The sequence below is a fragment of the Pteropus vampyrus genome, unplaced genomic scaffold, assembly GCF_000151845.1.
Source record: "Pteropus vampyrus isolate Shadow unplaced genomic scaffold, Pvam_2.0 Scaffold60, whole genome shotgun sequence".
NCBI classification, from domain to species: Eukaryota; Metazoa; Chordata; class Mammalia; order Chiroptera; family Pteropodidae; genus Pteropus; species Pteropus vampyrus.
Window position 1 is genome coordinate 4166142 of NW_011888841.1, and position 27803 is coordinate 4193944.

At 35.1% G+C, this 27803-nt stretch overlaps 2 protein-coding genes across 2 annotated transcripts in view; one reads left to right on the forward strand and one right to left on the reverse strand.

Moving 5' to 3' along the window:
- The window catches only part of CDC73 (cell division cycle 73), an 85198-nt gene that overhangs the window by 22134 nt on the left and 35261 nt on the right, over nt 1–27803 (reverse strand). Inside the window, exon 12 of the mRNA XM_023531024.1 lies at nt 5538–5595. Coding sequence (XP_023386792.1) covers nt 5538–5595 — 58 coding nt within the window. The remainder of the gene's footprint in view (nt 1–5537; nt 5596–27803) is intronic.
- On the forward strand, nt 11322–19094 carry B3GALT2 (beta-1,3-galactosyltransferase 2). The gene is made up of 2 exons (XM_011360854.2): nt 11322–12054; nt 16455–19094. Exon 2 carries the CDS (start codon nt 16582–16584, stop codon nt 17848–17850), a length of 1269 nt encoding a protein of 422 aa, XP_011359156.1. The 5' UTR covers nt 11322–12054; nt 16455–16581; the 3' UTR covers nt 17851–19094.

Genomic DNA, 27803 nt, shown 5'->3' on the forward strand with positions numbered 1-27803 from the left:
TATAAGTTCGCACATACATATTAATACAGTGTTCTTATCTAATTGCTGTGTAAAAACACTGAAACTTTCTTAAGTCATTTTTAGAAATATGACTTCTGGATACATCTGATTAACAAGATAGCATCATCTGGAATATAATACATTCTCAAATGTGTAGTATTTGTTGGAAGGATAAAGGAATGACAGGGTGGACAGATATATGGATAAACGGGCAAAAGGAGGTGCTAAGAGAATGACTAAGAAGAAATACAAAAAAGATGTCTTTGAAATCTCACCGAAGTGGTAAGAGAGCCCACAATACTCAGTAATTTTGGAAATGACTCACTAAAATCAGAGCTAAGAAGAATGAAAGTAAGCATAAAATTATAAAAATTCACATATTAAAAATATTAAATTTAGAGATTTAATAATAATAAATAAAAAACTACACAGGAACATTATAGCTTTGTGGTGAGTAAGACCAACACAGGGACACAGTGAGGCCCATGCTACTGATGAGCTGGATTGCAGGTTGTGGGGGGCAGAATAACAGGGCAGTCACCAGGAGCAAGAGTCTGTATTCAGATGACCTCAATGCGTATCCCTATTTTGGCACTTCCTAGGCAAATTGCCCTGGCCGCTTGAACTGACTGACTGCTCAACTGCAGCGGTCCTCAACCATCCACACCGTAACAGAGATAATAGTTTCCACTTCTCGATACTGCCGTAAGAGTCTTAAAAACAACAATGCACCTTAAGTCCCTTAGCCAAGTCTTGACACCTATTCACCAGTTACTGAACCCTGTGGCTACAGCTGATGCTAACTGCTACTGCCCCTAGTACCACTACCACTGCTTCAGCAAATGCAGTGACTGACAATTTACAGGCTGAGAATAAGCATTATTGCTCCTGTGTTTGATTTCAAATATAATTATGTTTTTCACTTAAATATTTATTCAGAGCCTATGTACAAGATGCTCTGCTATAACTGAACAAAATGCAGTAACGATGAACTACTAGAAAAATGAGCAGACACTTGGATATTGTGACAGTGCTGTACTCTCAATTTCTGTATATATCTTATTGGGGGCCAGAAATAAACAGGTCATGGAATAATACTTTAAGATACGGTGATCTAAAGAAATCATGATGGTTTAGACTTGAGTTGTGGTACTGGAGATAAAGAGAAAATAGATAAATTTGGAATACAGAAAAAGTAAATTTGACAGAACTCACCGACATCAGATGAGAGCAATAAGCAAATGTGAAGAATGAAAAATAACTCCCAAGGTTTTGGCTTAAGAAACAGAGTTGATGGTGGTGCCTTTTATCAATAACAAAGAAGAAAGATGTGAAGTAAGACATAATAGGGAAAATATCAGAGAAAAAAGGGCTGACATAGAAACAGACACACAGATCAATGAAACAGAAGAGAAGGTCCAAAAATAAACCCATATCTACATGGTCATTTAATCTATGACAAAGGAGGCAAGAATATACAATGGTGTAAAGAGAGTCTATTCAATTAATTATGTTGGGGAAAATAGACAGATAGAAGCACAAAAATGAAACTAGACCACCTTCTTACATCACATTCAAGAATAAATTCAAAATAGATTAGAGACTTCAATGTTAGACCCAAAACACAGGCAGTAAACTCTCTGATAGTGCTCTTAGCAATATTTTTTCGGATTTATCTTCTCGGTCAGGGGAAACAAAAGAAAAAATAAACGAGTGGGACATTATTAAACTAAAAAGTTTTTGCACAGTAATGGAAACTTAAAACAGAAAGACAACCTACTGAATGGGAGGAGATATTTACCAATGATAATCCCTGGTAAGGAGTTAATATCCAAAATTTACTTAAAAATTCATACAACTCAATGCCCAAAAAACAATCCAATTAAAAATTGAGCAGAGGACCTATACAGGCATCTCTCCAAAGAGGACATAAAAATGGCCATTAGACATGAAAAGATGCTCAATGTCATTAATCATCAGAGAATGCAAATTAAAGCTACAATGAGATATCACTTCACACCTGCCAGAATGGCTATCATCAATAAATCAACACACAACAAGTGCTGGCGAAGATGTGGAGAAAAGGGAACCCTCTTGCACTATTGGTGGGATTGCAATTTAGTGCAGCCACTATGGAAAGCAGATTGGAGGTTCCTCAAAAAATTATAAATAGAACTACCTGACCCAGCCAATTCCACTTTTGGGTATTTATCTGAAGAAAAGCAAAACACTAATTCAAAAAGATATGCACTCCTATGTTTACTGCAGCACTATTTACAATAGCCAAGATATGGAAGCAAACTAAGTACCCATCAATAGACAACTGTTAAAAGAAGATGTGGTACATATATACAACGAAATATTATTCAGTCTTAAAAAATGAAATCTTATGATTTGCAACGACATGAATGGATTAGAAGGTATTATACTACATGAAATAATAGAGAAAGACAAATACTATATGATCTCACTTATATGTGGAATCTAAAGTACAAAACAAACAAACAAACAAAATGAAAACAGACTCATACATATATAGAGCAGCCTAGTGATTGCCAGATGGGAGGAAGGTTGGGAGTCTGGATGAAAAGGATGAAGTATGATTAAGAAGTACAAATTAGTAGTTACAAAACAATCACGGGGATGTCAAGTACAGCATAGAGAATAGAGTCAATAAAATGGTAATAATTACCTACAGTGCCGGGTGGGTACTAAACTAATGGGGGAATCACTTCATAAATTATATAAACATCTAACCACTATGCTGTACACCTGAAATATAATATTTCATATATAATAATGAATGTCAACTCTAATTGAAAAATAAAAATCAAATAAAGAGATGTCTGAATTGGAGATACAATTCTGAAAATCATCAGTACACAGATTTAAAATTATAGGATGAGGTACTCCAACCTGCACCTAGGTTATAAAATGGATGACTGACTAGCATGAGAAATCTAAAGTACACAGAGCTGCTAAATCTCAATCTCACATGAGCAATAAGCAGATAAACTATAGCTATCGGCCAGCTATGCATTTCAGAATATCTATGAAGAAGAAGTAAAGAATTAAAGCTGGAAAGTGAAGTATGCCTTCTGTGTGCATCAGAAAGAGGTGGGAAGAGCAGTGATATGCACCTGTAAAAGGAAACGACAATCAGGCCCAGGATGAAGGCTTATCAAAGGCTCGTGCTTTTGAATCCACTGGGAATCGTGCCTCTTGTTAGTTATATCCCCTAAAGGAGTGGTTAGAAATTGGGGATAACTGTATCCACTTTAAGATATTAAATTTACCCAGGAACTGGATAGCACGATTAGTGCTAAATAAATATCTGATGAAAGGATAAAGAAAAAAAAATTATCAAAAGTGGAAGTCCATCCTTGAGTTCCTTCACTGAAGGAAAAAGCATAGGTGGCTCAGTGCCCCATTTCCAAAGGGTTCGAACTCCACCTAACAAATAACTCTATAATTCTATAATTCTCATCTGTAACCATTACATTGCCAGGTGTTTCGTACACTCATATTTCTTTCATTTTGAAAAAGATAATACAGATGAAAATGTCACATACTACACAATACTCCTTCAAAATTGAGCAGCACCCCAAAACAAATATATTTAACATTTCTGCTGCGAAACAAAAATTCACTGATCAAGACAAATAAAGATGACAAAGTGCTAACATCCAATCAAACCAAGGGTCTTACTGAGACAAATGAGTGCTAAAAACATATAAAATAATCTTTGCTTGTACAATGATGGGTAGGAATTATGGACCTGTGGGAGTAGTGAGTAGAAGAAGGAAGAGCTAACGTCACATAATGGGCATCAGAAAATTTGGTTTTGAGACATTAGTTCAGATTAATCCCAGTTTAATCTCCAGTGCACCTTGGTAGAACTGAAGAAGAATGATAGACTATTAAGAGCTGAAAAGACCCAGAGCTCCTTACTTTACATATGACCTTCCCCAAGACCACACATCTGGCAGAATCCAGCTCCCTGAGCTTCATCTGAACACAGGGCACATGAACAACTTGGTTTACTCAGGTGTCAGTGCCTCCCCCACCCCTTCTTTGTTTGCCAAATGAATTTGAGAAAATGCGAGATAGAGACAGTTTTACATCACACAACACATATAACTGGTTAGAATCCTCAGGTGGTGCTTTCCATCCTTTTATACTAAACATCTCACGGGATCTTCTTTAGACTGACAAACTAGAGCCTCCCATCTCTCCCTTCTAAAGAAAAACAAGCAATTCTGCATGTATCACTCATTTAACTGCCACCACAACGCTCCTCCATTCTGTAGGCTGTGTTCTTTGGGCCCAACTCCGCCCACTCATCCCTACTTCCTTCACGATTTCCTTCCTCCCTGCAAAGAGCCCCTTTAGCTTCTCCTAGTTGCTGACACTGAGCACATGGACGACATTCAAATACTATTTACTGAACTTAATTGCTCTTCCTTATACTTTCATAAGGGCTTTGGAATGGTGCTGTCTACTTAAAAATAGTCCTACATTCTTGTCATCTGAAACCAATTATATCCAGTGTGCTCCAAATTCAAGATGGCTAAAGAAGCACTCTCTCCGTTCTTCCTCAAAAACAGGAATGACAAGGACGTCAAACAAACCCGCTATCATTTTTAAAAAGGTAAACACTGTCATTTCGAGATCCAGGACACAGAACCATTCTAATATAAACCCCATATAATAGTAATACCATACTTTTAAAGTGCTTCCAGGAATATTTAATATTTATAATCTACATATTTTTAGAATTAGCCTGTGTACAACATTATAAATAAAAAGATATCCAAATCTACACTACTGATAGTACTAAATTTAAGAGGAAGATCACCCAGTAAAATTCTTGCCTGTGCTTTTCCGGCCCTTTTCATTTTCTTCAGTCACTTTCAACAGCAATGATGACGTAAAAAAAGACAGGTGTTATAGCCTAGCACTGAAATTATGCTAAATATAAAATTAAAACAAACAGCAAAATCAAACCCAAGACACCTAAAATAAATTTAGTGTTGGTATGTATGTGCATTTATAAAGATCAGTCTTTTTAAGTACCAAGAGGGAAGAAAAATATTTTTAAAATAACTTCAATACTACCTTTGCTTTAACACATTTTTAAAAAATGATTACAGACCCTATATGCTAAATAACATGACATTTGAAACTTTAAGTATCGAAGCTGCACATCAGTCTATTAAAACTATGGTTCTATATTGCTACGAGGGGGCGATCACATCCACATGTACCTTCATGGAACTCAAACAAGGAATTGGTGAGAGGATGGTAATTATCAACAGCTTTTTAAAGCATTTTTCTAGAATCTTAAAATAGAAACATTTCTTAAACTCTTCAACTATACCTATTTTCAAGTAAATGGTCACATATTACTTTAGAAGTATTTTAAGTAAAATTTCAATTCTTTCAAAGTATTACAAATATAAAAAAGAAAATCCACTATTGAATCACTTAGGAAAAAAACAAACAAACAAACAAAAACCAAAGTTTTATATTTTTACCTGGTCTGGGTACTGGCTGTGCTGCGGGAGTCTGAGTCTTGCGAGCTGACGCACCCTCCTTTAAAAGAATAAAAAATGATATGTGATATCAAAGTTCCTTTTATGTAATAATTAAACACCTTCATTACATTACTACAAAGAAATTCCACATCTATTTTTCTTTTAGTCACTCCACTGAGTATGCTACGATCCTAAGAGCTTTTAAAAAAAAAGTTTATCTTTTATGCTATTCGTCATGAGGTAAAAATAGTAATCAAATAAAAATAAATTTAAATTGTTACCATACATACAGTAGTTATTGTAAGTGTGTAATATTATTCAAAGAGTTAATGATTTGCTTAATTGTTGACAATTTTAACAACTCAGAAATTTCACTTAAATCGAGTTTTTAAATCAAGTCAGTTTTTTCCCCCTTAAATGGTCTCAAAATGAATAAATAATACATGACCTCACTTTAGAAAAATGTAAACAATGTTACTTTGGAGGGCATTAAAAAAAAACACAAGCAGTTCACATTAAATGCCTTTAAAATATTCAGGAACAATAATCCTAGTTATAAAGATGAGATTTGTTACATTTAAGAGTGGTTAAAAATATTTTAAAAACCGAAGTAACAAATATCAACTAATTACTAAGCATGTAATATCTACAGGAAATATGCTACTTGTTGAAGTATATCAAGTAAATACTTAGGAGATGACTCTGAAATGCTTAAGACACTTAAAAAGTTGTCTACTTTTAGTGTAATAGTTTCAATCATATTCACGCTGTTTTTTATTAAAATATTTTTCTTTATAGAAATAAATTTTAAAAGAAATTATAGGTGTGCTCCATAGTGTAGTGGTTAGCACGTCTGCTTTACACGCAGAAGGTCCGGGGTTCACGCCCCAGGTGGAGCCATGGACCATACCCCAGGTGCGCCTGGCCCCGGGTGTGCCAGGCCCTCCCGAGTGTGTCAGGGGCACCAGGCCCCAGGTGCGCGCAGCAAGTGCATGAGAGGAGACGCCCCACCTTCAGAGATCCAGTTCTTAAGGGGAGACGGCAACATCCGTACGTTAGAAGTGGAAGTGGGGGTGGAGAGAATTAAAGAGCGAGGGGAAAAAAAAGAAATTAAAACAATGTGTATTTCAATATGTGAGTCTCAGACCTGATTATACCAGAAGACTTAATTAAGTAATCTGATACTAGTACCTGTAAATAAAATCACAGTGAATGTAACCATTACTAATGCCCACAAACTGAGATACTGTGTTGGTGATTCAATAATTATGACCAACACCACTACAAGTAACATGATTTTTCAGAATGGTGAACTACTGGCAAAGTTCAGAATAAAGTTAAGTACAATATTCCTTCCAATATACACTGGAATTAAATTCTTAGGAAAAATTCTGTGCATGTTTAAAACTTGACAAAATATACTTTGTATTCCAATTGTGTTTTAGGTTCTTTAATTATAAAGAAGGCTTTTGCCCACATCCAGATAGCCAATGGGACAGTCAGAAGTTCTACAGAACATAGAAGTAGCCTATGCTGTTTTCAAAGAATGTCCCACACACTAGACTACCTCACCTGGCCCCACTCACTAGATGACTTTCGATAACTCTGTCAACCAAAATCTCCCTCACGAACTTCTAGAACACCTCCTAGAAAGCAGTATTACTCCCAGTATCACCCCTCTAACCAAGAGTATCCCCTGCATGTACCAAATAACAACAGACAGATTCTAGCTGATGTGAGTTCAACTGAAATAGCTCCACTACTGAGAAGCCAAAGAACGTACAAGGACACTATAAAAAAGTGTCTGCCGCATTACTGCTCATTTTAAATGCTTATATTTTCCCTTAGGATCATTAATGGCTTATATGAATTAAAACAGATAAAGGTGTCTACCATTAGTTCTGAAAGAGACATTTAAAATTAGCTCTGCTTTCAAGTCAAAAGATTCTTAAACAATACCTGTTGCACGAGTTGGTGAAAACTGAAGGACAAAAACAAGGCAGGCAAACACTGACACTTGTGGTCGTTCTGAGATTGCTAATTTGCAATCAGGCTAATTCCCACTTTGTAAATTCAAAGAACAGTAAAACTGGTTCATAAATCATTTATTGACTTCAAAGGAAAATTCTAAACTCTTAATAAACAATCATTTTTTCTTCAAAAAGGGAAAATGATTTACTAAAATTAAATGGCCAAAAATATGCCATTCATCCAAATCGCTTATGTAATGAAAAAAATTCATCTAATATTAAGTCAAAACAGTGAAGATATAAACTCCACACAAACATTACTACACAGAATTGTTGACTGGTCTCAGTAAGACTAAAATTGGTCTCTAAATAACTGTGTCAAATGACGTTTTCAGAGTACTATGGTGGAAAGTACAGCTAATCCAAAACATTAAGATTTTTCTCCAGCACTGGGAAAACAGCCAGTTCTTCAGGTGAGCACTGGCTGAAATACACACCTCGCACTCAGGGGCCAAGTACTCACAGTGAAGCACGGAGAGGAAGGAGATCAGTGCAGACGCCATCTCCCTTCTCCCGTCACTCAAGGACAGCTGCTCATCCTCCACAAACAGAAATCGTCCATCACAGCTGAAGCGTTCCCCCAACACCCCTTCCTCCCTCATTCTTTTTACCAAGGACATTGAGTTGAATTTCTCTAGATTAGATAAACAGATACTACAAGTCCACGAAAAGACTTATCTTTACTACTAATGAGTAAATCTATTCCCGATTCATCATGTAATAATCGCTGCAAAACTATTAACTAAAAAAATAATAATTACTTCTGTACCTAGCAGAAACTAAGAGTTGGGAGGTGTACAAATAAATAAAGAAATATTATCTACAATCGAAGCTAGAAAGCCCCGAGGGAGCACTCAGGCACCACCCTGCTGTGTGCAGACCTCACAGGGGAAGCCTGCCTTTCATGCCATACCAGACACAGCTTACTTCTTTGTCACTGTCACAGCTGCAGGAAGGACGATTTCCCCCTGCCCAACAACACCCTAGTCAATGGGAAACTGCCACAACTCAGCCAATGAGAAACCATCACCACCTTAAACTCTTGTTTTCCTCCAATGGCCTTTTGGTCAAAGCATCCCCTCCCAACTTTTCTCTATAAAGTGATGTTCCGCTCCTTTGTTCTCTCTCCTGAGTTCCTCTCAGACTTGCCTATGGTTTGTCATAACTTGCATGTCCCAAACTGCCATTCCTCTGCCATTCCTGAACAAATTCATTTTTGCTGGTAAAACAAATGGCTATTTTATTTTTAAGGTTGACAGAGGTATTGCAAATTGTCTTTAAATTCTGACTCTTTGCGGCCTGGTCTATTCCAGATAGGTTCGGGGAAACCTGAAAACCCACCCATAATGCACTTAGTAAAAACTGCCTATTTCCCATCAGGGATATGTTACAGATTAAAAAAGTAGACCTATGCAAGTAAAAATCACAAGACAGTTATAACTATAAAACTTAACAAAATATCTGCCAGTTTGCTAAGTCTGACAAAGAAACTTGTCACATTTACTGAGGTCTAACCAAAGAATTCAGATATTAAAAGAAACTAAAGAAAGAACTTCTACAAGCCTGCCTGTCATAAGATTTTTACAGTTTCTCTTGGCTGGAAACATGCAGGTTACTAGAAAAAGCACTGAAGGAACTTTTATCTCATGCCTGCTCTGTTTTTCTGGCCCTGTCCCTGGGGTGTCCCCACTGAGGGCGGGGAACCACCAGCCTCTCTGGGGGCCCAGCAGCCCTCTGTATTGGCAGCCTGCGGCCAGCAGGGGAGCTCAGCGTTCCTCCTCCTCCTCATCCTCTACCTCCTCGTCACCGTCACCGACATCGATCTCCTCCTCCTCCTGTGCCAATTCTAGTGCCTCAAGGGCTCTACCTTCTCATTCAACCTGAGGTGGCACTGAGGTGGCGCTGGGTGCTAAACTCTTCCACTCTGTAGTTGCAAGAGCAACTTTTTCTGTGTGTGTGTGTGTGGGGCGGGGGAACAAAACTAGCAAAAGTTAAGTATTTTGTCCTTCCTAGAGAAAAGGCAGGGAATGTGGCTACACCATCTCTGGATCCCAAACATCGAATAAGCTGTGTCTAACTACAAACGTCGGCACATGGTAGTTGATCAACGCATGTTTCCTGAACAGGTAAATAAAGTAAAAGTGTGCACATCCATTTATACTTCTATGAGTGATTTCTGGGTATGCTGTGCTAGTACTAGAAAAAAATTCCCGCGATCTGTCCAGCAGCACCATGTAGTGCAATGTTCAAGAGCCGTGCACAAGGACCTGGACGAACTGTCTTGACAACTCCTAGTTGGAGTCTTTCTCATCACCGATTAGTTAATATTTAGAAGAATAATTAATTTACAGCTCTAAGCACTGGTTCTTCATCTTTAAATGTGTATTAAAACCATTTATCTACCATCTCAGGTAGGCTTATCATCCACTCTGACTTTGAGTTAATAATAAATGGTCATACTGCTGCCAGCTACGAAGTCAAATCCTATGGAAGGAATTGCTGATAAATACTGATCTATTGAAATCAACGTCTACTTTTGTAAAATTGGTTATTTTAAGTAGGCACTAAGCACTACTCTGCTACCTAAATTAAACAAACAAAAAGAATAGTGAGCACATAGTACGGTGGACAGAAGGACTAAATGCCAAGTCTCCTTCATACTTAACACAGAAAGTCAAAGCTCTAGGCCTGAAGTCTCCATTTAAAAATTCTTAATGTTCCTTCTAAGATTTCTAGGAAAGTCACATGCACTCCTAAAAGGCAGTCAAAGGATTCCTAAAACTACAAACCACATGCATCGGCCATACTAAAAATATACAATGAGGACAAAAAATTTTAAATATTAGAAGTAATGTAAATCTATATTTGAACTTACAGACTTTGCTGGGGAAGATAGGTGGGAGGAAGCGTATATATGACAACAGATATATAGCCTAAGTTCCAGAGCCTAATTTCTAGGAGTTAATGTCCCTAAAGTGTCAGGAAAAACTGATACTTCAAGCTTAAAAAAAGAAAAAAAGTGTCTCAGTACTCCGCAGGAAAAAAAGGAAGCAAAATGCCTAGGGGACTAACCCTACAAAGAAATATCCAAGTATCTAGTCCTAACTAAAAAAATCTGCTTGATAGAAAGTTACTAACCCATCCTAAAATATTAGGACATGTAAATATGATTAGTAAAACCTGATGACCCATCAAGAAGATCCTGTACAAGTGTGCTGTATCTACTGTATCACTTTGTTGAATTCTATCATACATGTAATTTTAAAGAAAAGGAAAAATAAAAAATAAATTCTGACATTTAAGTGATTAAAAATAAAGTTTTGCTGCCTTCTGGAATACTCGAAACCATGTAAGAGGAAAAAAAAAAAGAAGTGGGCTGTATCACATCACGTGCCAATAAAGCAATCTATGGCAGCTGATTTAAATAAACCACAGAAAAGGGTGAGGGGTCTGAGTTTTTACTAGATATTAGTAAAATTAGTGCAATTTGAGGAAAAAAAAGAAAACTTCAAGGGAACAAATGCACTGAAGGGGTTAAATTATACCAAGTTACATTCAAAAGCTTATATTGCTTATGCCCAATGAAATCACATAAGAAACATGAAAAGCAATATCTAATACTGAACACATTCAGAAAGCCTGTGCTGAAGCATAAAGTAAAAAAGGAAAAAAGATGGACAAAATAAAATTATAACCATTTCGTAATCATCTCATTTTCATACAATTCACCCATCACTTCCCTTGTACTGAATATATAATCACATAGAAGCAATATCCCCAAGCTTCTCCCTACCTTAGGTTTTTAGTCCAAATTAATGCAAACAATCACGTGGGATTCAGCCAAGCAGTGACGTTCAAGTCTGCTCTGTCAGAGAGAGCATCTGTCAAGCCCACATTTAAACTGCTGCCTGCCTGTGCAGCAGCTGAGGAACCGTTTACATGGATTTCATGTTATAGACTAAAACCCCAGTAAAACTGCTCAGAATTCTTCCTGCAGCTGCCAGGCAACAACGAAAGAGAATTAAACCCTGCTCTTTTCCAATACAATTGAAGCATTCCATTCTAGCTCTGGCTGCTTTACACTGCAGCTCCGTGTTATTACTAGAAATATGGATACTGAGAAGAGAACACAGCACTGCATTGTCCGGCCAGGAAAACGGCAGATGTAAAAAGCTTCAATGCATCAACTGTCGGGAAGAGTCAACAGTGCTCCAAACAGAACGGACAACTACAGCTCTTTTGTTTAAAGAAAGAGAAAATGAAAGAAAGGGAAAGCCTCAGAAGACTAGGACCCATATGAAGAAGGAGGGTGCCTGGAAGACAAGCAGACAGATGGACACTTTGGATACTGTGAAAAGCAATCGCAGGAGGCAGACTATTGGGGGATGTGCGCATGTTCGATAGCATCTTTTTGCTGAAGTGATGGCGAGCCAAAAGTACGTTCAGTGGGCATAATCCTCTCCACACAAATGGCCTGACCAAGGAAGGTATGTCGATATCTTATGTGTGATAGCCACTGAAATGTCTGCTGCCTTTTTTAGCCCTGGAGGCACTAGTGTCTGATAAACAAGTTCATACAGTTCACTGCCCTTGAAACTATGAAAGGGTTGCTAAATATATTTTAAAATGTGTCATTATTTAGAATAAGCTGTCACTGCTTTATTCAAGTAAATATTTAGCTTGGAGTATTTACGGATTACAGACGTATATGAGAGAAAAGGCAAATAACAACAAGATGTGCCTAAAAAATTCTCTGAGAAATTAAACTTAAAAAAAAAAAAAAATCTGTAGCCCTCTAAAGCAAACATAGCGATCCTCTGCCAAATTAGGTCAAATTGAACCCTTATCTCATAAATTACAGTGCTCCCTTAAAATATGGCTATCAAGAGACAATGCAATGAAATTACAATAAATAGTATCAAAGATGATCTTATTATCAAGAGCTTTTTTAGTCCTTTTAAAACAAAACCTTAATATACAGCAGCTTTTAGTAACAAAATTTTCCTTCCAATATCCATCTCTCCAAATAGAGATAATGATCACAATCTAAGATAGCAACAAATTTTAAGAATTACCAACGATAAGATACCAAAAAGAAAGCATTTGCATAGGATCACATAGGCAGGGAGTTCATGCAGAGCACACCATCACAGTGGATTTGCATGTGATTACAGAGTCCATGAATACAACTTTAAACAAAGAAATACTGATAGTTGCTAAAAATTCCCCCATTTGAAATAGTGAGCTTTGATTTTAAGCAACAGACTGATTCTAAATGATCAAATAGAAGGTTGTTGGTGATAATTTTTAAAGTGAAATTCAAAAACATAATACGAAAATATTTTGTTATAAAAATATCCATAAATAGCAATATAAGGTCAAAATAATATTAAATGTAGCTACTGTGTTTCCAGGATACATTAATAGTAGTAAAGAACTACTCTCAAGGTATGTGTGCAGGGCAGAAATAAATCCAATAAACTATTTTAGCAACAATCATAGCAGCTCATAGTTCAGGAACTCAAAGATACCTCTAAAATTTTTTACAAATCTATCAAATACCTAATTTTTGCTTAATTTCACAGCACAACTCAATAATCTATTAGTTAATAATCATAAAAAGCAAACATTTTTAAGACATGTAAGCATTCCATTCTAAAATTAAGATTAAACAAGTTCTAATAGGCCCTATTAATATTACACCTCAACAGTAACTTTCATTCAAACCATGAATTTTTTATTTCACTTACGAATGAAATCTGATGGTATTAAATAAAAACATGGTTGTAAAAATCTGAAGTCTCTCTTGGTGCCTTTATCTCTCAAGGTTAAAGTCACCAATTAAACATTTTTATAAGCTAGATATCTCAAAACAAAAGTGTAGAATTTTCCTATTCAAGCACCACTTAAATTTAGAACTATTCCAACAGACTGAAGATATCAACACTCTTAAAGCCAAATGATAAAGTGAGTGTGTGTGTGTGTGTTCGTGTGTGAGAAGTAACCGAACATTTTATAGTAATATTCTCTCCATGAACTTCAATCCATAAGACATAAATACACATTAATAACTTGAAAAATTATCATAAAAATCCATGAGACAAAGCAAAGCTATTTCTCTGCTGAAAATCTAAAAGTGCAAAACTATTTAGAATGCCAAAATATTTTAACTTTGTCTTGTTCTCATCTTTTGAAAATTAAAATACAACAGGCAGTAACTGGAAAACGATTTTATCATGTAATAAAACTTGTCATTTTACTTTCTTTTTAAAAGAAAAATTATAATACCTGAGAAACTTTTAATAAGACTTTAAGCTAGACACATGCTTTTTTATCAATGGCAGATTTTCAAATGGTTACATATGATTTCAAGCCTGAGCAGCTTAATATTTACAAACATACAAATATCATGAATTTAAGTTAAGATGCATCTCCATCACCCACTGCTACAAAATTATATAGAACCATAAACTATATATTTATGCTAGATTGCAATATGTAATAATTTGCTGTTTTCTGTAACACTGAAATACTTTAGAGCTATCACTTCAGGTATATTATTTTCATAAAAATACAATTTAGTACTATGATATTTACCTTCATTCACCTCTTCAATTTTGTATTCAAACATTCATTCAAACATTTGACCTTGTATTTATTGCTTCTTAAACAATCAAATTACACTTTTAAAAGATCTAAAATGATTCAGACTTTCAAACAGACCCCAAGCATTATTATAACAACAGAAAGCTGATACAGTTAACTTAGCTTTGGAATGTTTAAAATAGATTACCAAATAAATTTTAAAAGCCATTTTTTTTTTTAATTTATACGCATAACCCTTGTATCTACTGGCTACTTTATGGGCTGCAGGAAGAATCATTACTATTTTTCAAACATTTTATTTGGAAATAAAGCTTAGAAAAGTGTTTCTCAGTCTAAATAGACTGGCCAACAATTTACAAGTGCAAGAAGGGAAGAAGTCAGTTTCTAAATCAGAACACTCAGCTCTATTATTTTCAGCTTAGCTCACTGAAGAATTCTATTTTACTGGTATAGTAACTTTGATATTCCTTACACTAATGTGAAATTAAAATTCATGTATACAAACTTTAACAAGTAGCAAACTTGATCTTATGTTTTTAAAACTCCAAAATTTAAAATCACTATTCATAGCTCCAAAATGATTAATTTTCTACATTTGAGAAATATCATAACTTCTAAAAGTACTACATAATTTCAGATACTAGAAATTACCAAAAGCCTGTACTATTACTCTTTAGAAATTTGTTCACATTCCCACCTACTTGCTCCTCCTAGTGGCTGTGATCAGAAGTACTTTCATTCACACATTTATCTTTCAATCAATGTTTTGAAAGTTTTTCACATTATGTGAATTTTACTGTATAATTATTCAGTTATATGAGGAGTTCCATTTTGTGCCAGGGTTAAGCAAATTTGGTATTAACCATGGATCTCTCAATATCACAGGCTAAATAAACACATATATGCATGTATGTTATAATTTCAAATAACTGTTCCTACACTGCATTTCTTAACTGACTAGCTCTCCTGTGCTTAAAGAAAAAAAAATTCACAAAAGTTTAAAAAATTAAAATTACATATTAATCCCCTTCCCAGAGTTTTTTTTTTTCCTTCTCACTAGAATTCAAGCTAAAGCTCCTTTATCCAACTCCACCCCCACGCCTTGATCCAGAAAAACTAAGAACTGAAAAACCTTGTCCAAATATAACACGGCCAGTTCTTGGTATATGGTATCATGAACCTCCCATACTGATATCTCACGGTTTTGTTTTGTTTTGTTTTGTTTTAATCTAGGGCTCTAAATGTCATGTTAGCAAAAATCCTAAAAAGGTATCAAATTCCCTACATGCAAATTTTGAACACAGCATAACTTAAGAACCTTTAAAAATGCATTTTGTGAAATTTAAAATGTTAAACAGTTGGATGACAGTAGTGCCTATATTTTGTACGAAATCTGAAGACTGTTCAAAGTAGTTCTTTGTTTAATTCTAACATGGAGACTCAACAGGGAAATGTGATAGTATTCTGCGCCAAGGCCACAGATAATGAAAGATAATTAGCTGCTATATTTTTTTAAAAATCAATCTTAAGTCTAAGTGAGGATAATGATCTCTTGAATATCTCATATTTGAAGAGGAAGGTTAAAATTAGGAAAGAGTGCTTGAAAATGCTCATCATTTATTACCGTCTTAAAATCCTGCACTGAAGTTATTGGACCCTAAAAATTAATTTTGACAGGTGCATCTTCTCATTCACTTTCTCAGCACAGTAGGGGCCAGTGGAAACATGCCAAGCAGTGTACTGTGACTAACAGAACTCTGCCATAATCAACCTTGCTCCGTCTGTCCCACAACTAATACATGACCATTTTACAAAAAAGGCCGCTGACTGGGCACCATACCACTGATGGTATGTCAAATCAGTTTTAATTAATGCCAATAAATTTTCCACCTGTTCTCAGGCCTTCTTACATGACCTCTCTCAGGAATCTGGTAACATTCTTCTCTTCTACATGCATACAACTTTTAAATCGCTAACTTAGGTCCAACGTACAAATGACCAGAGTTACTGACACAGTAAAGTAGGTGTAACAGAATAAATCCATCACCTCTCTTTAAAGTGCTCACTGAGCTACAAAGGTATATTTTTAAAGAAATTAATCCTGCTCTCGGTAATGTTATGTTATGTTGACAAGGGGAAATAATTTATAACCTTCGTTCCTGGGTTACATTTTCACAGATTCGAAATTCTATTTGCCCTAATTTTATTAGCATCTGAAGTCTCTTTCAGGCAGTTCTGTAATAATTAGCATTTTGTAAACTTTTATGCTTTACCTCTATAGAATGACTGCAAGGGAGATAACGTGACCGAATGAGAAAATGATTACCAAAGACTAGTATCGACTCAACATAAGGAAACAACACTTTTAGCCACCAGTGTACCATATCCCATTCCTGGGAACGCACAACATGCTTCAGTGGAGGAGAAGACACTGCTGCTTTGCAAAGATGAGCTGGAGTGCCAAGAGGTCCCTGCTCCGCACGCACCTCCTTGGCGTCCTTTCTCTAGTGTTTCTTTTTGCCGTGTTTTTGTTTTTCAATCACCATGACTGGCTACCAGGAAGGGCTGGATTCAAAGAAAACCCTGTGACCTACACTTTCCGAGGATTTCGTTCTACAAAAAGTGAGACAAACCACAGCTCACTTCGAAACATTTGGAAAGAAACAGTTCCTCAAACTCTGAGGCCTCAAACAGCAACCAATTCCAATAACACAGACCTGTCGCCACAAGGAGTCACAGGGCTAGAGAATACACTCAGTGCCAATGGAACTATGTACAGTGAAAAAGGTAATGGGCATCCAAACTCTTACCGCTTCAAGTACATTATCAATGAACCTGGAAAATGTCAGGAGAAAAGCCCTTTTCTACTGCTGCTGATAGCTGCAGAACCGGGACAGGCGGAAGCCAGACGAGCGATCCGGCAGACCTGGGGGAACGAGAGCCTGGCACCCGGGGTCCCGATCACACGGATTTTTTTATTGGGCGTAAGTATCAAGTTAAATGACTACATTCAACGAGCAATACTGGAAGAAAGCAGACAATACCATGATATAATTCAACAGGAGTATTTAGATACATACTATAACTTGACCATTAAAACATTAATGGGCATGAACTGGGTTGCAACATACTGTCCACATATTCCATATGTTATGAAAACTGACAGTGACATGTTTGTCAACACTGAATATTTAATACATAAATTACTGAAGCCAGACCTGCCTCCCAGGCATAACTATTTTACTGGTTATCTAATGAGAGGATATGCACCCAATCGAAACAAAGACAGCAAATGGTACATGCCACCAGACCTCTACCCGAGCGAGCGCTACCCTGTCTTCTGTTCTGGGACTGGTTATGTTTTCTCTGGAGATCTGGCAGAAAAGATATTTAAAGTTTCTTTAAGCATCCGTCGTTTGCACTTGGAAGATGTATACGTAGGGATCTGTCTTGCCAAGTTGAGAATTGATCCTGTGCCCCCTCCCAATGAATTTGTGTTCAATCACTGGCGAGTTTCTTATTCAAGCTGTAAATACAGCCACCTAATTACCTCTCATCAGTTCCAGCCTAGTGAACTGATAAAATACTGGAACCATTTACAACAAAACAAGCACAACGCTTGTGCCAATGCAGCAAAGGAAAAAGCAGGCAGGTACCGCCACCGCAAACTGCACTAGAAAAGACAACTTTTTTCAAACATGCGATCTGTAAAATATTGCTAAAAGCATGTATAGTTAAAACTGATTACACCCATAGGACAAGTTTTAGTTAAAATTCATCACATAAAAGAATTCGAAAATATTTTTTTTAATTTCTGAAGAATGTAATTCTAAAAACTACATTACATACAAAAAAGTATCCTGAAAGAATCTATTTAAAAAACATGTTTAAGAAGATTCTGTGTGTTGACATGCAGTAACGAGCATGCATACATCAATGGTTCAAGTGTTATGTTAGGGGCCAATAGATGTATTTGCATTTGTTTCCCACATAAATTTCAATTTAAGAAATGGAAAGTCAAAAGACCCTTCATTTTAGATTCAGGTTTTCATTTCAATATATAATTAAATGTAAATAAAACATTATTGTCAATTTTAAGCAAACTTTGTAATTGTGCAAAGGATAAATTTTCTGACCTGACTATGCTAAGGCTCTAAAAACTGTCCCCCCATGCAATAAGATTTAGCTGAGTTATTCCAGAACTGCATTTGTAAAGTTCAGACATTTCATCAATGCAGTTCTCATCTAAGTATTTACTTTTTAAAAACAACTGAGATACTTGTTTTCTTTTATTAATATTCACATATATCGGGGGAAATTATTTTGACATGACATGATAAAATGTGAAAAATCAGTATGTCTCAGGCTCAAGTTTTTATAGAAACAAAAAATTAAATGTTTCAAAATAGACAAACCTGTTTCCTCATTGGTGTTAAGGGCCAAGCTAGTATTTCAATGAGTTACTCCATTAGATCAGTTACTGCACTCTTCAAGCATATCTGTGAAAATATATCCTGTTCCTCTAACTGAAGCAAAAGTGATCACTTACAGGCACAAAGAGAAGGTGCTGTTGAAAGAAGATAAAGAATAAAGAGTGCAGTCTCACTTCCATTCAATTCATTTTTAAGATGCATGTCTGCCAAACTGCAACATATGGGAAGTTTATTTCCTGACAGCAGGTGTACACATGCCAATACTTAATCATTTTATGGCACCTACTTCTTTCTCTGAGTGCCAAGTTTACAAACCTGCAGTTTTTAATTTGGTAGATGACAAATATTCTGCATCACCAATTAAAAACCTTTGAGGGGGGACGATGAGGGAAAACTACAAATATTTGATGAACAGTTGATTCTAGGATGAACAATGTATACAATGCACTTTTATCGAGTTTTTAATAAAAAAGGTAAACGAAAAAGTTACTGAGTGTTATGGTACAAATATTTTCACAGCAATTTTGTTTGGCACCATTACAAATTTTAAAATCAGGAAATACTAAACCAACTAACTTTAAAATGGTGTTTTTATTTCATACAAGTATGTAAGTTTATCAATGTTAATTTAGTAACGATGTTACTTATCCTAATTCTAGTAACAATCATTTTTATCCTTGATTCAATTCTGAAGAGACAGTGCAACAAAACAGAATTGTAACATTTGATAAAGTTCAGAATCACAGAAACTTTAAGTACTTATTATTTAATACGTTGAATCCTATTTATACTCAATTTATCTCCCATTTTCAATTGAGTAGTCTACGTGTTCTATTCTACATAAAGTAATTCTGAAAGCTGAGCTATATGACACCCCCAGCTCTTGGTAAGTCTGTTTTTCACTTAATTTTTCCATATGATTACAAAAAAGACTAAAACTAGAAACCAAAATTACTAAATAAAAGTCACACGTAAGAGGACAATACTAAATTAGGTTAAGTGTGAGGAAAGAAAAAAAGAACCCTTCCCCCGCTGCAGAGGAGTTCTCTCATGCATCCTCTGAAGATGTTTTCGGGTGTATGTGTCTGCACGTGTGCATGCACGAGTCTGGATAAAGAAACAGAACCCAGCACTATTTGTCGAGGATGTTTTATGATCATAATGCTAGATCTTTAAAAGATAGTATTGTCCTTCTGGAAAAATTCAATTTTAAAAAGTTGACTTAGGAAAAACAAGTCAACAGACAACTAAATTCCTTCTACTTCACCAACTTAAAATCATTTCTATATCCCTGATAATAATACTGTCTTGAAAACTGATGTTAATTCAATGATACTGAGTTCTCAAAGAACACTAGACCAAATAATAAAGTTTCTTAGTACTGCTGAAAATCCTTATTTTAAAGTAAACATTCTACTTTTAATTTATATTTGACCTACCACTCAACAATATGTAAGCTGATTTCTTCAGCAAAATATAAATTTTGGTATTATATTTTAAAATATCATATTTAAACATTTCACCAAGTATTAATTGTGCCTTTCTCAGGCCCCGTACTATGTAATTTTTACTATACATGAAAATATAATTTTCAATGACAGCACTGCATTTAGTCAAAGGAAAAATTACAAAATAATCTTTATGCTCTAGGTGTTAAATAGGTAATTTAGAAAATAAAAGTACCAAAACTTTTAATACTTCCACTACTTTATTTTGATTAAAGTTATAGATTATGAAATTCTAATTCAAGTAAATAATTTAAATTTCTCACCTCTTAGTATACAGCATAATCATATATATTATCAACTGGAATATTATTAATATCTATTACCAAAAACACCTATAAAAGTCATAACAACGGCAACAGGAACTAGGTACTGATTGAGCACATGCTGTGTGCCTGACACTCTGTTAAGGCACTTTATATACATGATCTCACATAATCCTTATAAATAACACTAAGAGATGGCAAAGAAAAACTCATGCAAGAGGTAAAGTACCTCTACAACCAGCAAAACAGTGGGGTTCCATTTCAAAGACCATGCACCCTTAACCATTATATTAGCCTATATATTTCACATATGACACCTGTTATGGTCTAAAAACCTAAGCAAAAACGGCCTGTCCTCTATTCTCTGCTTATCCTTCATCTTTTGCCAGGGCCTCCAGGCCTCACAACCACTTTTGCATACTGGAGGGCACCTGATGTTAGGTGTAAGTAAAGAGAAGGGAAAGGAAAGGAAATCTGATCTTTCAGATACTTTGTCTTCTAGTTTTCAGTTGTTGACATCTGGTGGCCAGAACCTTAGAAAAGCATAAGCTTTACTGCCTATCTCTTACCCCTCTGGGCACTGAGACACATTTGTAAACAGCATGTGGCACTTAAATATTACAAAAGGTGCTTCTTTTGAAGCACAATTGATCATTTTTAATAGAACAGATAGCACTGCACTTATCCACTCTACTGGTGAGTCACTACTGCTTTGTGATGACATGGTTAAATCCTCTGATCGAGCTGATTCCAGAATTTTCCCCCCCAGGTTTTATTGCTTAACTACAAAATCTGACTATTAAAGTAACACAGATTTAATATCCCCGCTACATATTTCTAATATACCTCAGAGTATAAGTGTTAGCACTTAAACATTACTCAGAAGACAGGTCACACATATCAAATACTAAAAAGGGACCTTTTGAGTTTCAAGAAGAAACCCATCACTGCACACACCCGTTGACACATGCACACACCCTCCTCTAAACATAATGTAACTATAAACCTTACTACTTCCAAGACACAATTTGCCAGAGGAGGAGAAAGAACATTCCTGCATTTACGGAAACTGTCTCTCCCTCCTCCTGCCCTTTTACCACAGCAAATGTAAGCTAACAAACAGTTTTAAAGCAACTGTTTCAGTCTGTTATTAATCTAATTATTTCAACTTCAAACTGAATCCTACAGATTCTAAATTTGAATCTCACTTTAGACAATACCCTAAAACACTGAAAAAACAAAAGATAACAGCATCATAAAAAAAATTAAATGATACAAATTCAATGATTTCTGAACTGAAATATAAGTATTAAAAAGGGAGAAAATATATATTTACTTATTCTATAACACCCAACAAATCAACTAACTCAAAAATTAAAAAAAAAAAAACTCAAAAATCAGTCAAAAGCAAGATTAAAATACCAGGAGTCCTGATTTTTTAGTGTGCATGGATGGAAATCACAAAATGATTATAAAAATTTAATGCAGAAAAAAGGTATCAGTAGCTAAGAAAATACTGAAAATGATGATAAAGAACTTACTATAAAGCAACAATGTGTTTGGTTTGTACTGACACAAGAACTGGGTAGTTATACCAAGAAAAAAAAATTAAACCAGAAAGAGACCCTAACATTTATAGTAACTTAGTAACATGAACAACAAAATTTAATATTCCATAATTTAATAGAAAAATTGGCCAATGTTTCAGATTTAATGTTTAGGATTACTACTTAATTCATACTATTACAAAAATAAACTCTAGGTAGAGCAAAGTAAGTACAATACTGTACTAACAATTATCGAACCTATTACATGCCAGGTACTGTTAAGAATGCTAATGAGGGGGCAGGGGAAAAATTTTACTGATTAGAGTAAAAAAGAAATCAAACAGAGAAAGAAATCAAGAGAAAAGAGATAAACAAAATACTAACCTTTACATAAAATTAACTACTGCCATAAAATTAAAAGATAAAAGGCAAAATATAAATTGAGAAAATATTTATAATAATTGTCAGGCTAAATAACTTGATATATATAAAGAACTTTTACAAGTCAGTAAGGAAACACCGATATTCCAAAAGAAATTTGACCATAAGCCATAAATATATCACAAACGATGAAATCAGCCAATAAATAAAATATAGTTAGCCTCACTAGTAGTCATATAAATGCACTTAGAAACTAGGTCCCATCTTTATCAAACTGGAAGATATTAAAATAATAAACAGTCTATACAAGTAATGAATATGAGAAAGTCCCCAAATGGCAGTGTAAACTGGTAAAGTCTTTCTGAAAAACAACTTAAAAATATTTAACAAAAGCCTATGAACCATCAGCTCACAGCTAGAATCTATTATAAGGTAATAATCGAGGAAGTAAAATAGAAAATTTAAAACAGAGATTAAATAAACTATGGTAGTTATATAGTAAACTATTATAGTCATTTTAAATTTGGATTCAGAGACTATTTAATAACAGATGAACACTTATATACTCTATTAAGCCACCCCCCGCCCAAAAAAAATCAGGATACGAAACAATGTAGCATGGTTCATATTTCACAACCATACATATTTTAAAAAAATGAAAATGACTACATAAAAAAAGAAATGGTGGTGATTTCTGGAAAATGGAATATCTATTTTCTTCTTATTTTTCTGTATTTTTCCATTTTTCCAGGTTTAAAATCGGTGAAAAATAAAGTCACTAACAAACTAATAAGCATCATATCAAGGTTTATACTATATTTTGTATAATTAGTACATACTGTGTTCACTAAATCTACTATAATAAATTCCAAACACTTTTAAAGAACTTTCTAGAGTTATAGATGACAACTGAAATTTTAAGAGATGAATGAGCATTCAAACATTTTTTGAGAGCCCACAATTTGCCAAGCACTGACACTATGATGATAACTGGTCAAGATATGGTCTATTTTTAATAAATGATGTTTGGGTAACTGGAGAGCCATAAGAAAAAAGACAGAATTAGATCTGTTCCTCAACCATACATACATTAGAATAATTTTCAAACAGATCAAATATCTTATGTAAATAATGAAAGAAACCAGTTCTAGAAGGGAAAAAATGTGAATTCCTTTATAATCTTGAGAAGAGGCAGTAACTTTCCTAAATAAGACAAAACTCAGGAACAATGAAAGATTTATAATTCTGATTACATAAAATTTTGGAAAAAAACTCTTGCATGGCAATAAAAACATCAACAAAATCAGAAGACAAATGACAAAGTGGGAAAAGATATTTGCAACTTATAAAGGTTTATATCCCCAATATAGTAAAGAGAGAAGAGGAGACAGAAGAGGAGGAGACCAAATATTCTGATAGCAAAATGGGGAGAAAATATTAATAGTCTGCAGAGAAAGAAATGACATGAACCCTAAACACGGTCAACCCTGGCCTAAGAAAAATGCAAATAAAAACGTCACTAAGAAACCATTCTACACCTATCAAGTTACAAAAAAAAAAATTAAACCTGAGCAACCTACTCTTTGGACAGACCTGTGGGAAAACAGGCATACCAGACACACAAATGGGAATGTAAACGGTGCGACTATCAATGCAGGGGAATTTGGTAACATCGGCAAAATTACATAAGCATTTACCCTTTACTCATTGATTCTGCATCTAGGAATCTCTTCCCAAAATACAGTAACAACAATATGAAATAAAGTAGACATAAAACTATCGTTGAGGTTTGATTTATAATAGCAGAAGTAGAAATGGCATTAAACAGAAAGCAATCTAAACCTCCACCCATATGGGACTGGTTAAATAAACCAGGGTACATAACTATATATATACATACATATATATATATATGTGTGTGTGTGTGTGTATATATATATATAACTATATATTCTTTGTGGGATTACAGTCTAAGGAAAAATAATTGCACTCAACTATGTTACAGTAAATAGTAATATTAGTGATGCTATCTTGAAATTATCACTGCAATAGCAAACAAGAAATTATGCTAATATCAGGAAATGCTATAAACTAAATCATTTAAGAAAATTCTTTCTACTGATATCCATATAAACCCATGCTTATATATGTCTTCACTAAAATTGGTGTAGAAAAGCAAAGGTATTGAAAAAGAACAGATATTTATTTTCAAAGATAGCATTATGTAACCATAAATGGGGTTAAAAAAAATGAATACAGGCTAACTGGTTACTTATATGCACTCAGTGCACACAAACTCTTTTGGCAGGGAGAGGGGAGATAAGAAGATGAGTGATAATTTTGAGAAACTTTGAGCATCAGAAAAGGGAAAAAAAAAAACACTCAAATTGGAAAACCACTATGCCTCAACAGGAAGAAAGTAGAAAAACCACATTTGAGAAGCAGCTAGCTTACAAAAGGCTCTGGCTTAGGATGGATGAAGACACAGAGCACAGACTTACTGCAGAAGAGCTACTTATTAGATCATTAAAAAGAAAAAGGTTGAAACTGAGAATACCAGATTTGAGTTACTACTGTGTATAGTGATTCTCAAACTCCTCTATGATAGAAAATTGGAGTTTTATCTCCTGGAAATGGCATATTCCTAAAAAATGAATCATGATCTTTTGAAAATTCTAGAAAAATCCCAGCACTGGCAGATTCCCTTTGGAAAGCTACTCCACCCTTAATGAACTGGGCAAAAAGACAAGAAAACTTAATTTTTCCAAACATAAAGTTCTTAATCAAAGTTCATAAGCTTAACACCAAATTTAAACTATTTGTACATCTACCTGAATGTCTGAGTACACACACATTTAACAACAGTATATTTAAACTCAAGTTATCTTCTCTCATCTCCAAATGTAATACCTTTTATCATTTCACTTCTCAGTGAATAGCTATCTCCAGTCAGTGGGCCAAGTCAGAATACCAAGAATGATCCCTGCCACTTTCTCCTCTTGTTATCACCCATATGCATCTATCCCAACAACGTGGATTCCTAGTGGAATCCATCCACTTTTCCTGCTCTTATCCTCTAGTAGTTCAAATGAGCATCTCTCACTATCTTTGCAACTGGTTTCCTCATATTTATGTAATCTGTTCCTCAGACTACAGCCAGAATGGTACTTTCAAAACACCAGGTTATTCACATCACCCCACCATCTCCATGGCTTCCCAATCTTCTTAGGGCAAACATCAAAATCCCTAAAATCCTTAGCTAGCTACAAGCTCCATGAATGATTCTCTCCTTTGCTAAGGCTAATTGCTCCACTCAATTTTGATCTCATTTCTGCCTTCCTCTTCATTCTATAAACTACTCTCTCTTCCTCAAGCCTGATTTAAAAAAAAAAAAAAAAAAAATCTAGATTTGAGGTGGTAAACTGGAATTTGACTCAGTAAAACAGCCTCACCTCTCTGAGTTAAAGCATTTTCATTTGATGTGAGAGGAAACCTTTCTAAGGTATCTTATCAGTTTTTCTCTATAGTGACAAGAGTCATCCAATGCGGATATGAGTTCATCCTCATTGAAAATAAGGCAACATTTAAGTAAATATATGTTAACAAAAAGTATAAGTATTCTGGAAATAACGATAATCAGTTACGCACTTTAAATACCTCTCAATCATCTTGGACAATACAAAAAAGGGTTTACGAACCTTTTAGAAGTTAATCATGAGCAGGGAAGTAATAGTGAAAGTGCTGATTATCAAACTTACCAGAAGCCACATCTTTTAAGGTCCTTCATATCACAGTGCATTTCTAAGCAGGAAATATGATGCTTGAGATCAAGAAGTGAGGTCTTAACTTTCCTCAATATAAATTCAATAGAGATGAAATTGCTAGGCAGTTCTACCAAACAGACCAGTTTTACCATGTTAAATTCTAGAACTCTAAAATTAGGCCAACAGAAATTCTTGAGCCCAGTCTTCCTTCAAGTTGAAGAAATATCCAATAGTCCACTCACTTGATAAATATTTACTGAAAACCTCTGCACTGAGATGTGAACTGCAGACACAATGATGAACAAAAACAATCATTAAGTTGAGATAACACTCCTTCCACGGAGAAAGCCACTTATCAAACCTTAAAATAAACAGAAAGAACCACCTTAATAACTACTGGAAAGAAAAGATACACAATGTTTTGCAAGCAGTAAAAGGAATCTGACCTCAAGGATCTGTGCTGCCCAGGGTCAGAAAAGCCTTCTCTGAGGAAAAGTTTAAGCACACCTCTAAGACATAGATAACCAGTTAATGCAGCAAAATGGGAACAATTCCAGGAAGGAACAGATTGAAAAGACATATGAGTGATGCGAAAAGATCAATTACGAGACTGCTGCATCATCTAGGGAAGAATAAAAATAGTGTGGACCAGGAAGAATGGTAGTGATATGGAGATAAGGAACTACAGAGATGCTGAGAAGTATGCTCAACAGGCCTTCCTGAGTCTGGGTACCGCAGGTGACGGGGAGGGAAGCAAGTGGCAAGGATAATGTCCAGCATCCTGTATTCCTGTTGAGTTCTTCTAAAATTCTCTACTTGTTAATCTGAAAATTGTCAGCCACCAATCACTCAGAACTTCCTTCATGAAATCTCCATGTTAATGTTCCATGTCTATATCAAAGTGGTCTTAATGACTATTAAACTATTATTTCCAGGACTTTAAAAAATACATATATTGAAGAGATGAGAGTACCACTTGCCGAGAGAGAAAACGATGTGTAAGAACCCGATTTACCAGGGATAACGTAATAAAGGGCCCTCAGGAAATGTATAAAAGGACTGTCAAGGGTCAGCAAGGGCCTATACATCATAAAGCATCGGTGACAACAATTTTAACTACTCTATACATATATGAATGTATGGGAAGTAGCTAAAAATATATATAACATGAGCTTAAGAATCATTCATTTGATAAACATTTTTCAAACAACATGTATGTGCGAAGTACTGTTCTCAGCACTGGAAATATAGTGGAGGACAAGACGTGATTCCTACCTGCGGATTCTCATATTCAAAGAAAATTGTCAAAGTGAACAAATAAACAAGATTGCTAGAAGAAAACACTGGGAGGTCTGAGAAAGTGACCTTTGAATTGAGATATGAATTATGAGGAGCCAGCCTTATTCAGAGCAAGGAGAAGAATGATCCAAGCAAAAAGAACTGTAAAGACAAAGGTCAGGAGTTGAAAAGAACCTGACAAGTTGGTAGAAACATGGAAAAGAGCCAGTTAAACAGAACTGCAGCCAGGGCCTTTCTTAATAACTTTATTCTAGAGCCGAGGATATGGACAGAATTCAGAGGGTCTCTAATCTGGATGGGGAAAAAATTTACAATTTTATTTTCACCAACCTCTAATAGAAATTAATGAATACAGGCAACAAACCAGTACTATTAACAATTGATCTGACTTCATCACCAACAGAAATTAGATGTTTTTATATCACATTCTAACTG

Bases quoted from the DNA above. Each gene is read 5' to 3' on its own strand.
- B3GALT2 (XM_011360854.2), top strand. From the start codon at position 16,582: ATGCTTCAGTGGAGGAGAAGACACTGCTGCTTTGCAAAGATGAGCTGG.